We start from the raw sequence: 12,922 nt of genomic DNA, 5'->3' as shown, positions 1-12,922 counted from the left end.
CAACTCCGCCCACTGGCATCCTAATAAGGAAACAAGAACAAAGAGAGAAAATACGGCAGACAGAATGGGAGGGTCGTCACACATCACAGAGTTTCTAAACCCAGAGGCGCAACATCACAAGACTTCCGGGAATGCTTGCGAAACAGACTAAGCAGACCAGGTCTGAGAAGTCAATAAGATGCATTTTAAATCATTCCTTGACAGTTTTCCTTGACAGTTTTTCATTTTCATCAAAAACAACTTCATATGGAAGGAGTGCATTTGATTTGATGGCTTGCACATGTGCAGTTCAGCACGAGACGACCATTTGATGTATACAAACCCTGGATTGCTGATGCTATGTATGTCTTTTATTTAACCTTTATTTGACATTTAATTATGTTAAGTATTTAATATTGGCACTCCCTAGTAGGAGCAATCCTCCATAGCAATTAATGGAATTATACGCTATTTCAATTAAATCAGGGATGGGCAACTGGCGGCCTGCGGACCAAATATATATATATATAATATATATATATAATATATACAGTGTGTTTTTTTGTTGTTGGGGGAACTCAGTCGGGGTCTCAACTTACTTTCAGAATAATAGAATACACAAGGTGCAATTTCGAAATTTGGTTGTGCATCAACAGTCACTCAATTAGCCCATGTCAGCTAAAATGTTTTTAGAATTTATCTAGCGGCCAGCTATCTAAACTTGTAGTAAGCATGGTTGAATTACTAACTGGGGTGGGGCCCATTGATCATCAGTTATCATATTAAGAACGGCAAACATTTGCCTCCACCCTATGGCAAAATGAGTAGAATTGTAGTAAATTAGGTGTAAAACTATACATTTTTCTCTCCGCCCAATGGCAAAATGAGTAGAATTGCATGAAATGAGCTATACAATTGCAATATTGTCTCTCCGCCCAATAGCAAAATGTGTAGAATTGCAGCAAACTTGCTTCAAAACTGCAACATTTTCTCTACATCCAAGGCAAAATGCACAGAATTGCAGGAAATTTACTTTAAAACAGACCCACAAGCCACTGCGCTGCCTCATGCTGAGTTGTTTTTCTTGTGGCCCTCACCCCCATCAAAGTTGCCCATCCATGAATTAAATGTTTCAAGTACAACATTACATGTATTTAAGTATTGTTGTAGTGGGAACAGTAACAGTAAAAAATACTTTCAGTTGAATTTTTATGTTTAGCCTACATAATATAATTTTAAAGTATGCATTAAGATGTCTGTAATATAATAAACGTGTCAAAAACGAATGTAGACATTAATAAATGCATTTCTGTAGTTCCCTCAATATGTTTTACAATTGAGGAGGAGTGTCAAGATGGCTGCTCGGTGGCTTCAATACAGCGCCTTCTGTTAGTCGTCCAAGGTTTTTACACATCATTGGTTTAGCTAGCCAACGTCGCCATGACATCGCCACAGACAATGACCCAGATACTTCACCAAATGTATAAATGTGAAGCATCCGGTTGGCGTTTTCACTAACTACCAAATATGGTGATGAGAGGAAGCCCAGCAAGTGGGAGAATATGGAGCAAGGTGGATTTTGACCGACATTCTGCAAATGTTCTCATCGATTAAACATGTGATCTCCATACAGTTTTCTGTTTCCAACACTACAATATGTAACAAACAGAGTGGACTTCACCCTTCGCCAAAGTAAAAAAATAAATAAAATGCGTTGTTTAGGGGTGCAAGTGCGAATTTAGTTAATGCACACACGCGCATCACAGAGTAGGCGTTCCCTAACGGAAATATGTGCCTATAGGATCTCACATAGTGCTTGCCTATGCCAACCTCCTTGCTTGTTCTTTCTGCCCACTATGATTAATTTACTCCCATTGGAAACGACAGGCTCTGGTCTATCTAGGGTTAGTCATAAAAAATATTTGACATCACGTACACGTGTGATCGGGGATTTCTATTGGGGAAGCAGTTTCTACCAATCTTCATACTGTACTGTCTTTGAAAACATGCACAGTTTAATGAACATTGGAGCACTCGGGATCCGGAGTTGCGCTGTATCACAATCGGCCGTGATCGGGAGTCCCATAGGGCGGCGCACAATTGGCCCAGCGTCGTCCAGGTTAGGGGAGGGTTTTGCCGGGGTAGGCAGTCATTGTAAATAAGATTTGGTTCTTAATTAACTGACTTGCCTAGTTAAATAAAGGTAAAACATTTTAATGAAATGAAAAGCACAAGGGCGATGCGCACAAGTTGGTGGCAGAACAAAGGGAGTTCTTATAGAACGGCAGCAAAAAAAGCCTCTATTTACATGTTGCTTATGAGTGCATTTCCCACTAATTTTGAATTATAATTTGATTTTAAGCCTCTGAAATGTTTGTGTCATCATCGCAAATCAACTGCATTACACTTAAAAACACTTAAACTTCAACCAGTAAGATGGCTCTTTGGCTAGCTTTTGCTACTGCCAATATCAATGATCGTTAGTATTCTAGCTAACAACTGCTCCATCAAAATAGTTATTTTGAATAGATCACAACCAAATATAATCTTAGGGACTGTTCAAGCAAGAATCAATACATCATTGTAAGAATATGAGAACTACAAAAAGTTATTTTGTTTAGAAATAATAAAAATGTAAACCTAGCCTTTGTTGAATGAGTGCAGATGGTGATGGCTTTCTTACTGCCGCCAAGAGTCGCGCGCATCTATGCGTAACGTCAGTGTGTCGTGTACTGGAAAAGGGTATTTTTATTTAGTTAGGTAATGAAAAATATATATAAATTAAAAATATATATATATATATTTTACGGTTCCCTTTTCCCATGTTGTATCACAAAGTGTAATGGCTCTATATACTATCGTTCAGTTGGGGGCAGTAATGCAACATATTGGATGCCAACCGCGGTTAAACCCCACTGAAGAAGAACATGCGCAGTTTGAGCTACTCCGGGAAGTGACGTTGCAGGCTAGCTCAGTGCTGCCACCTCTCCTTGTCTAACTCAAATTGAAGGTCGACTGGGGTACTGCATGCTGCCATTAGCAACTAAATTATCCTTACTTCTGTGTGTGATTTTTAAATAATCGGTTGAAGGATATACATCTGGTGTATTAGAAGCAACTATTGGTACCATGATTGTCTTCTAAACATGTTGTTCTTTACACGAAGTTTGCCATTTTCCATTCACTATATCGGGGATCCTGTTTGCCGCTAACAATGCCTACAGTACCGCGGTCGATCGTGAACTACCGTGGCTTCAATGACATGAGGGGTAGTCGTTCTCTCCTGCAAGACACTCGCCAGAAAGCCCCTAGCTTACGTAGGGAGCGCAGTTGTTCTCGCGAGATTCAAACCTACCCAGCTCGCTAGTGCAAGATGGAGAAGTGAAATTTACACGCATCTAAGGTAAGTAACTATATGCATATCTTCGTTAACATTGGGCTCTAGTATGATGCATTTTTTAAATTAGGAGTCTTTAAAAACGGTTCATATTGGTTTGATAGTGCTAAGCAGGGGTCTGAAATGCGCGTTGTTTTAGGCTAAAATACGGACATTCTGCTGTGTGAACCGCCATTATTAATTTAGCCATGGACCATGCATACATAGTTCCACCAGAGTTTTCTGTCTTTGGTCCCACTGAGTGAAAAACCATTGTGGCAAAGATAATTTAAATAAACTCTGTCTTTGTGGTGCGCTATACACGCGCTACAAACACACTGCAACTTGCGTGTTTTATGAAAAGCTAGCTAACCTAGCTGCAGTTTGTGTAGGGTAAAGGCATTTTGCAAGAGGCAGATGCCCTTTGCTTTGAGATTTACAATGAGTTAGTCGATTAACCATGTAAACACGAACCTCAGCGGCAGAGAATCAGATATCCCGTTACGACTAACTACTACTGCTAGTCGAGATTGCGGATGAAAGTTTAGCAGAAAACCGACACCAATGTAAAGAGGCTAGCGAGTTACTAGGCTAGTTAGGGCTGGACATCACATTATGCCGGTATTTTGATTGACAGGTCGTTTGTTTTACGAGGAGATCCTAGAAATGGTATTCAGAACGGAACAGAACAGCCAGCACACATTCAGTTATTACTAGTAAGTAGAGGTTGATTTAGGTCAGATCAGCCCATTGGATTTTAAATAAAATTATATATTGTTGACATTGTGTGAATAGTCAGTAACATTTGAGTAGTTCATATCTGATTATTAATAAGCCCAGTCTTTTTTAAATTTCTCATGAGCTTTAGATTAAGATTTCATCCAATATCACAAACTGCCGTACAATATTCCATTTGCTTTTACATTTTGTTTTTTTAACCTTCATTTAACTAGGCAAGTCACTTATTTACAGTGATGGCCTAAGAACAGTGGTTTAATTGCCTTGTTGAGGGGCAGAAATAAAGATTTTTACCTTGTCAGCTTGGGGATTCGATCTAGCAACCTTTCGGTTACAGCTTGGGGATTCGATCAAGCAACCTTTCGGCCCCATGCTCTAACCACTAGGCTACCTGCCGCCCAATCTATGACAGTTCCCTCATACCCTTCAGCTTCATTTGAATAGGTAGGCCAACCATTGTCTTAGTTGTTTTTTGTTCATCTATAAGTTTGGAATGTCCCCACAGGAGCCCAGCTGTCAAAAAAACAACAACATTTTGCTCAATAGATGTGCTTGTTTTTAGGCTTTCAGATTGTTTATGAGACCAGACAAAACTATGCTAAGGAGGAGGAAATGATGGTGGCACTAGTGAACCAAAGCAATTTCTGGTATGTACCAACTACTGGTAGTATTGTAAACTACTATAATTTACTATAAGTATTAATCTCTTCTAACAAAGTTGTCGTTCTTCTGCCATCATTTTATTATGCTATTTATCTAACTAAAATAACTAGGGGATGAACTTGAGAATATTGTATACTTACATGTTTCATCTGACTTTGAATTGTAGCTAAAAGCATTTTGACCATCAGAAAGCCATTTGAATAGCAATGCAGTCTAATTGATGTCAGACAAACAGCGGCAGATCGAGATTCTTCCAGTGATTTGCTTTTATGTATTCCACTGTCTTCAAGAGACCATTGTTTGCCTTTGACATCCTCCTGTCACAGTGTGGTTATCCTTCTTGCTGCAGGGCTCTAAGGAGGCTTTCACACAAAATTGGTTTGGAGTTAATTTACCCCTTTTAGCTTGGTTAGTGTTCACACCAGTCGAAACTATCTGCGCTCCGAAGCGCACTAAACAACGCACCATGGTTCTCTCAAAAAGGGTGGTCTCAGTCCAATTCCATTTGTACCGTGATGCGGTTCGCGCCAGGTGAGAAGGCAGTCTGTACCAAACACAGGAAAAGAACCAGAGGCGAGCTATATTATTGGTTGTTTGACTGCGATCATTTGATGAAATGCATACATCATCATAATTTCATATCCCGGGGAAATGGGCTACTGAATATAGCCATTTCACCTCAGTTAGAGCAGCTATTATGCTATTTCCTGTTATTATTGGAAGGCCAAATTAATATGAAGATTGGGATGCAAGTGATGCTTAATTTCATGATAATCATAAATGGATTTAACGTGAGCATTTTGTGTAAAGTAAACAAATTACTAGCATAAACACATGATTTTGTTTGTTTGACATTTGGCAATGTGAAGCCAACCCGACCAAATTGTGGGGGGAAAATACAATGTAACAAATAGTCTAACTCTGATTTAACCTATAGCTCAGAATTATGTGTGAAAACGCCCTATGGTTGAGGCCAGACTGTACATGGAGAATGGACAATATTAGAATGAATGTATTTTGGTCCGTGTGTGATATATAAAATGCCCTCTTTACTAATTGGCTGAAGGGGGGGGGGGCAATACATTCTTGGCCAATACTAATAATTGGCCAAGAATGCATATAGAGGAAACCACTGAAATTGTAAGGATATGGACCGATCATCTCAGCTGCGGCTCCCATTGTGAAAGCATTTGAAATCACAGATACAGATTAAATTAATGGGCCAGTCTGGCCTCACCTTAATGCTGCAATTGCTTTGGCAAATATAAGAGAACCCAACAGTTAATTGCGTTCAGCTAATACATTTCACTAGATTGGAGATGTATACATAGACTGACAGGATTTCCTGTCAAAATGCCAAAAGTATGTTTGCTCATCCGCTGATGTTTTACATTTATGAAGTGCTGCTTGCTAAACGATAGTGGAGACGGGTTCTGACTACGTTGGTACCTTCAGCTTATTCAGAGGATAATATTACCCTAGTTACAGTGGGGATGGATGGTGACTTGTGTTAATAGAAGATATATAGATAGAACTCTTATGATAAAGACAATATAGGCACAATTTGGTTGCTGAGATTTTGTGGTTGCTGGATAGGGGCTTAATGAAATGTGTGTCAGTGCTCTATAAAAGGCAATAGGGGGTGTTTTGATAGTTACTATTTTCAGACAGTAATACTTGATGTGGGAAGAAAAAAATCTCCACCCCAAAGTATTTTTTTATACTGAGTAACACACAGGAATTCAAATCCTAAACGTTTATGCAGTTACAATGGAAAATATTGAGATATTTGTATTTAACTTTTGTACAGAAACTTGCAGCAGACATTCATACACAAAATATGAACATGTTTTAGAGGGATGGAGAAATGAACGCCCATCTCCTATCACCGGTACTAACTAGCTACGCAAATTTGATTAACTAAAACTGAAATACACCACCAACTCGCTGTCACGTTAGGTCCGTATGAGGGAATGATTCAGCTGGTTATTATACGTTTCGGCTAGCTAACCAACCGGCTAGCCAGCGCGGTAAGTGAGTGCGTCTTTTTATCCACTTCAAGCATAATATTTTTCGAGGAGCTATGGTAAAACATAAACGACTGATTCGTTCACGCCTGGTCGGGTGTGACTGTTGCCAGCTAGTGAGTTGTGTGTACGGTTTGTGTATTTGTGTATTGGTAAGGATGCAGGACAGGAGAGTACGGGCTTCTTGTGAGGCCTACTGCAGCCGGGCGCTAGATTTAACGGCGTGTTAAACCGTTTGAGGAATGGGGAAAATACTCGCGGTAGCGGCGGTTGAATCTCTCAACTTGTCATTAATAGGCTAGGCTTAGCATAGCATGTTAATTTGCTAGCTAGTTTACCACACATTTCGTTAGATACGTCTTATTTGATATTGCCTCGAGTATTAGATGTGTGTTGACATCCTCAAAAGCAATATTGATTGAAGTAGCTCGTTAGCCAGTTCACCCACTGTCACCCAGCTATCTAACTAGCTGCTAACTAACCTCCTACCCGGACATTTTGGCTTAACGCGAATTTACTCATGTTCTTTCGATGAGGTAAACAATACATATTTATGATTACAGTTTAGCTAACTAACCGCCTTTTTTCTCCATTAGCCAGTTAGCCGCGTTAGCTAGTGAACTCTCCCGTTTTTTTTTAGCTAACTAGCTAATAATTTCCTTACCGCAGTAGCTGCCTAGCTACAGTAATGTTAGCTAGCTAACAGTTGCCTAACTACCATTTGGTTGATGCTGTTTTCGTGTATGCTTTATTTGATAACGTCAGCTTTGTTTTGGATAGCAACATGCTTGTCTGGTGTTAGACTAGGTTGCTAGCTAGCACATTTGTTACGTTGAGTATGACCGCGGTATGTAGAGAACGTTAATGTTAGCTAGATAGCTAACGTTAGTTGGCCATACTCACCTTGTTAAAAAATGTAGTAACTTAGCTAGTTAGCCAATTGCGACGTTCTCAGATTCTACGGTCTATTGGTCAACATTCATTGTAGTTTAAATGCAAACGTTTGAATGCTTTTAAAGCACTTGCCTTGACAGGTTAGAGACATTAAACTGGTAACGTGTGATATTTTTTACTAGTTCTGTGCGGGAATCATTCAGCTATTCAGTTATGTTGTAATGTAGATTAATATAGCTACTATACTAGTTAGCTTCTTCATCAAGAGAATGTATCAGCAAGGTTTTCAAATGCTTGGAACCAGCTGAGCAAAGCCCCCGAATCCAGTTAATTGCAAACAGGTTGAGGGTAGCTGGCAACAATAGTCTTTCTGATTTGTCTGGGGTTTGTAGTGAACCAAGCCTTAGAGAGATAATGTGAAAATGACCCATGTTTGATAGTATGTTGTTCAGAGATATACTGGTGGAAATGTGCCATGTTTCTCAACATTGTATTGATTGGAACTGTGTGGATGCGCAACTGTCCTTAGGCCTATACTTTTGAACCCACACTTGGCTGTCTTGCTCAGAAGCTGTGTCCAGACTACTGACTGTTACCTAATTGTATAGGGTAATGATTGGAGTCTGCACCACTGAGCAAATAGATTTTCCTAGCTAGGCCCTCCTTGGTTGTTCTGTCTGTCTGTGTTGGCAGGGTTCGCGTTAGAGTTCAGAAAAATACATTTTCAAACGCGTACCATCCAAAAAAATCACCATTTTAAACCATTTCACCTGTGTTTTTATTTATATATATATATATATATATATATATATATATATATATATATATATATATATATATATATATATATATATATATATATTTTTTTTTTACTTCAATGGAGTGATCAGGGGCGTGCAACTATAATTTTCCTTAACAGAAAATACATTATTGCAACACATTCGGCATAAAATAGCTTAATTTTCATCAGATGACAACAGAAGTGCAACGCTATTTGGCTAGCAGCCACACAAGTAAATGAGCTTACAATGAAAAATTGCCATGTTTCTGTTTATCATAAAAATAATGCAGCCAGCTACATTTCCTAATGTTTTGCTTAAAATTAATCTTGCATTTCACTTGAGAAAAGTAGGCAACACCAAGAAAAGCACCACAGAAAAGTAGCCAGACATCAGCTGTCTGCTGATAGATCTCATCCGATTGAAGTGCAACTGAAGTGTCAAATTAGTCTGATGCAGAGCAGAAATTACAATAAGAAGCCTTATAGATATGCGTTTACAAAATGCAGCAAGATATTTCTTATGCATGATCTTTTTTCGTCATGGACAAACGCAGAATTCTGCATTAACATGACCCCTGGTTGGACAAGAGACAGCCATTTTTAATGGGAGGAATGTTTTTTTGATTAGGGCCTAATGTCTAAATGTGTAAGTTATGGTTAGACAAGTGTATTTTAAACTTCCAGCAATTCTCTCCCTCTTACAAGTGTTGACAGGCTTGTAGGGAAGTTAGTGCCTTGACACAGGAGAAAATAATTTTTAGTCTTTCATATTGCCTTTGTCTTTATAATGTGAATGACTGTCTTTCTCTTGTTTTAGGCATTGTGAATGAAACATGCTGTTAAGTTGGTATTGCCAAATTACTTAACTGTAAGTGACACTTGTATATTGTTTATCTTCTCAAAAATACCCATTGCATAAGCTCCATTTCAGTCTGAAATCAATTAAACTTACCGTCTACTATTTAGCTTCTCATTTGTTGTTGCTAGACTAGATGTAAGGCCTAAATATGCAACTGTACACAACAGCACAATTTCCATGGAAACACACATGCATTGCTTTTCTACAGACTGCATGTTAATCTATTATGTTCTACATTCCAACAGGAGCATCAGATAGAAGATATTGACAATGAAGGTTGACAGAAGCAAGTTAAAGAAAACCCCCACTGAAGCTGTGAGTATGCATCTCAATGTTGTCTCTGTCTGTAGTTCGTGTTGGACCCGGGCCTGCACTCTCCGTCCTTTACAGTCTCCCCCTCCTCTCTCCCTCCTCTCTTGCTCTCTCTTCCTCACAGCCTGCGGACTGCAGAACGCTCATAGAGAAGCTTAAGGGATGCCGCGACGAGCAACTGCTGTTGGAGCTGCAGCACATCAAGACCTGGAATATTGGCAAGGTGAGCAGGAGGGAGAGGCACTTTGCAAATGTATTTGTTAATGTCAAACTTCTGGGTGACGTTCATTCTTTGTATTAGATCACAATTTCATTCATAGGCAGTACTTTACCTGATCAGGTAAATGTATAGAAATGTTTCAGGTTTCTCTGAACCGTTTTAATCTTCCTCCTCGATGTAATATTATGCGTTTTAGTCCAGGACCAGGCTTAATCTGGGTCTGGGAAACAAGCACTGTATTGTACTGACATGACCCTGAATTGGCGTCACCAGGGACATATTCTCGTTCACCTGGGCTGTAGAACAAACCATCCTCTGACATGTAACAGCTATATTCATGACCTTTCTATCTATAAAGTTCCACAACGTTTGTCTGCTGAACGTGGCCCAGGTGTTGATGCTCAATCAGCAGAATGTTAGCTCTATCTAAAGTTATTTCTTGAGTCCTCACCTGCCCCTCTCCTTTTCAGTGTGAGCTGTACCACTGGGTGGACCTGCTGGACCGTTTCGATGGGATCCTGTGTGACGCGGGTCAGACGGTGGAGAACATGTCCTGGCTGCTGGTGTGTGACCGGCCGGACAACGGGCAGCTCAAAGCCCTGCTGCTGGCCGTGCTCAACTTCACTGCCCTGCTCATCGAGTACAGCTTCTCCAGGCACCTCTACAGCTCTATAGAGGTAGGAGTAGGACCACTCTCCAGTTGACACAATAACCAGGGTCATGTTTACATTTACATTACATTACATTTAAGTCATTTAGCAGACGCTCTTATCCAGAGCGACTTACAAATTGGTGCATTCACCTTATGATATCCAGTGGAACAACCACTTTACAATAGTGCATCTAAATCTTTTAAGGGGGGGGGGGGGGTTAGAAGGATTACTTTATCCTATCCTAGGTATTCCTTAAAGAGGTGGGGTTTCAGGTGTCTCCGGAAGGTGGTGATTGACTCCGCTGTCCTGGCGTTGTGAGGGAGCTTGTTCCACCATTGGGGTGCCAGAGCAGCGAACAGTTTTGACTGGGCTGAGCGGGAACTGTGCTTCCTCAGAGGTAGGGGGGCCAGCAGGCCAGAGGTGGATGAACGCAGTGCCCTTGTTTGGGTGTTGGGCCTGATCAGAGCCTGAAGGTACGGAGGTGCCGTTCCCCTCACAGCTCCGTAGGCAATCACCATGGTCTTGTAGCGGATGCGAGCTTCAACTGGAAGCCAGTGGAGAGAGCGGAGGAGCGGGGTGACGTGAGAGAACTTGGGAAGGTTGAACACCAGACGGGCTGCGGCGTTCTGGATGAGTTGTAGGGGTTTAATGGCACAGGCAGGGAGCCCAGCCAACAGCGAGTTGCAGTAATCCAGACGGGAAATGACAAGTGCTTGGATTAGGACCTGCGCCGCTTCCTGTGTGAGGCAGGGTCGTACTCTGCGAATGTTGTAGAGCATGAACCTACAGGATTGGGTCACCGCCTTGATGTTAGCGGAGAACGACAGGGTGTTGTCCAGGATCACGCCAAGGTTCTTAGCACTCTGGGAGGAGGACACGAGTTGTCAACCGTGATGGCGAGATCATGGAACGGGCAGTCCTTCCCCGGGAGGAAGAGCAGCTCCGTCTTGCCGAGGTTCAGCTTGAGGTGGTGATCCGTCATCCACACTGATATGTCTGACAGACATGCAGAGATGCGATTCGCCGCCTGGTTATCAGAAGGGGGAAAGGAGAAGATTAATTGTGTGTCGTCTGCATAGCAATGATAGGAGAGACCATGTGAGGATATGACAGAGCCAAGTGACTTGGTGTATAGCGAGAATAGGAGAGGGCCTAGAACAGAGCCCTGGGGGACACCAGTGGTGAGAGCGCATGGTGCGGAGACAGATTCTCGCCACGCCACCTGGTAGGAGCGACCTGTCAGGTAGGACGCAATCCAAGCGTGGGCCGCGCCGGAGATGCCCAACTCGGAGAGGGTGGAGAGGAGGATCTGATGGTTTAGTAGGGCATACTGAATATTAAACTGTGGACCACTTATTGGACAAGTTCATGTTCAGGCTGCCTCCCCTTTTCACTTCCTTTAAACATTTTCTCCCTTCTGACACAACCCATTTGTTCACAATGATGTGGTTTCCTCTTCTGTTGTGTGGGTGAAGTGGGCCTCCCTGCTTAGCTCTGTTGGGACCCACCTACCTAAAATAGTTTGATCTCTTGGTTTAAATGGACAGTTCTGGTGCCTTTGTAAGATAATCCAGGAAACGCATTGCCATAATGTGTCCTGAGTAAAGGTTAAATTAATAAACAGTTTCTTTCTCTCTGGGTGATGCACCTGTCACAAACATAGGTGGAATGAGCCAATCAGTCTTTCACTTTCTCTCCTCACAGCACTTGACCACCCTGTTAGCGTCATGTGACATGCAGGTGGTGCTGTCTGTGCTGAACCTCCTGTACGTGTTCAGTAAACGCTCCAACTACATCACTAGACTGGGCTCTGACAAGAGGACCCCTCTGCTGGCACGCCTCCAACATCTGGCTGAGGTACCGTACAGGTGGCAGAATGAGAACATGTTATCAGATATCCTGATGAAGACATGCTTGTTGATGCTTTTTTTCTGCATGTCCATGTTAAACCGACTTAACTTTGATAATGAGTGACATAGCCGTTTGTTTTTGGCTTTCAGTCTTACTGGTTTTCAACATGCAAGCAACAGCTTATTTTGATGTTAGCACTTGGTGTTGTATTTCAAAACCAACTGGCCAACTGTATAGAGCAGTAGAGTAAAAATGATTGTCTGTTAATGTATTTGCCTTGATGTTTAGCCTAGGTAATGAAGTGATTTGGATAGGTGGTCTGATGTGTGACGTTATCCCTGTAGAGTTGGGGAGGAAAGGAGAATGGCTTTGGTCTGGCCGAGTGCTGCAGGGACCTGCCTATGACGGTGAGTCTGAACCTTTATCATTGTCACAATCTATAAAGGCTTGCTGTCTCCAGACAATCAGCTCATTTTCTTTGTAATGATTACATTTCCCATTATTACTGTCAAATGATACTGATGATGTTCGTTTCTATCAACCCCCCGCCCCCACGACTCACCTATCCT

At 41.5% G+C, this 12,922-nt stretch overlaps 1 protein-coding gene across 19 annotated transcripts in view; it reads left to right on the top strand.

Moving 5' to 3' along the window:
- Positions 1 to 2,998: 2,998 nt before the first annotated feature.
- The window catches only part of LOC100380641 (E3 ubiquitin-protein ligase HUWE1), an 88,040-nt gene continuing 78,116 nt past the window's right edge, over positions 2,999 to 12,922 (top strand). For 10 of the 19 annotated variants that reach the window (XM_082962221.1, XM_082962216.1, XM_082962212.1 and 7 more), the window contains exons 1-8: positions 3,000 to 3,382; positions 4,656 to 4,740; positions 9,276 to 9,326; positions 9,563 to 9,632; positions 9,754 to 9,852; positions 10,320 to 10,526; positions 12,207 to 12,359; positions 12,698 to 12,760. In XM_082962221.1, coding sequence (XP_082818347.1) covers positions 9,588 to 9,632; positions 9,754 to 9,852; positions 10,320 to 10,526; positions 12,207 to 12,359; positions 12,698 to 12,760 — 567 coding nt within the window. In that variant the 5' untranslated portion in view covers positions 3,000 to 3,382; positions 4,656 to 4,740; positions 9,276 to 9,326; positions 9,563 to 9,587. Of the gene's footprint in view, positions 3,383 to 4,655; positions 4,741 to 6,677; positions 6,787 to 6,959; positions 7,320 to 9,275; positions 9,327 to 9,562; positions 9,633 to 9,753; positions 9,853 to 10,319; positions 10,527 to 12,206; positions 12,360 to 12,697; positions 12,761 to 12,922 lie in introns of those variants that run through there. The other 9 variants (XM_082962222.1, XM_082962217.1, XM_082962208.1 and 6 more) reach the window with 4 other exon arrangements.

This window comes from Salmo salar, chromosome 15 (assembly GCF_965601325.2).
Source record: "Salmo salar chromosome 15, fSalSal1, whole genome shotgun sequence".
In the NCBI taxonomy this organism is placed as follows: domain Eukaryota; kingdom Metazoa; phylum Chordata; class Actinopteri; order Salmoniformes; family Salmonidae; genus Salmo; species Salmo salar.
The sequence above is the reverse complement of the archived record's forward strand: the minus strand, read 5'-3'. Positions and strand labels throughout refer to the sequence as shown.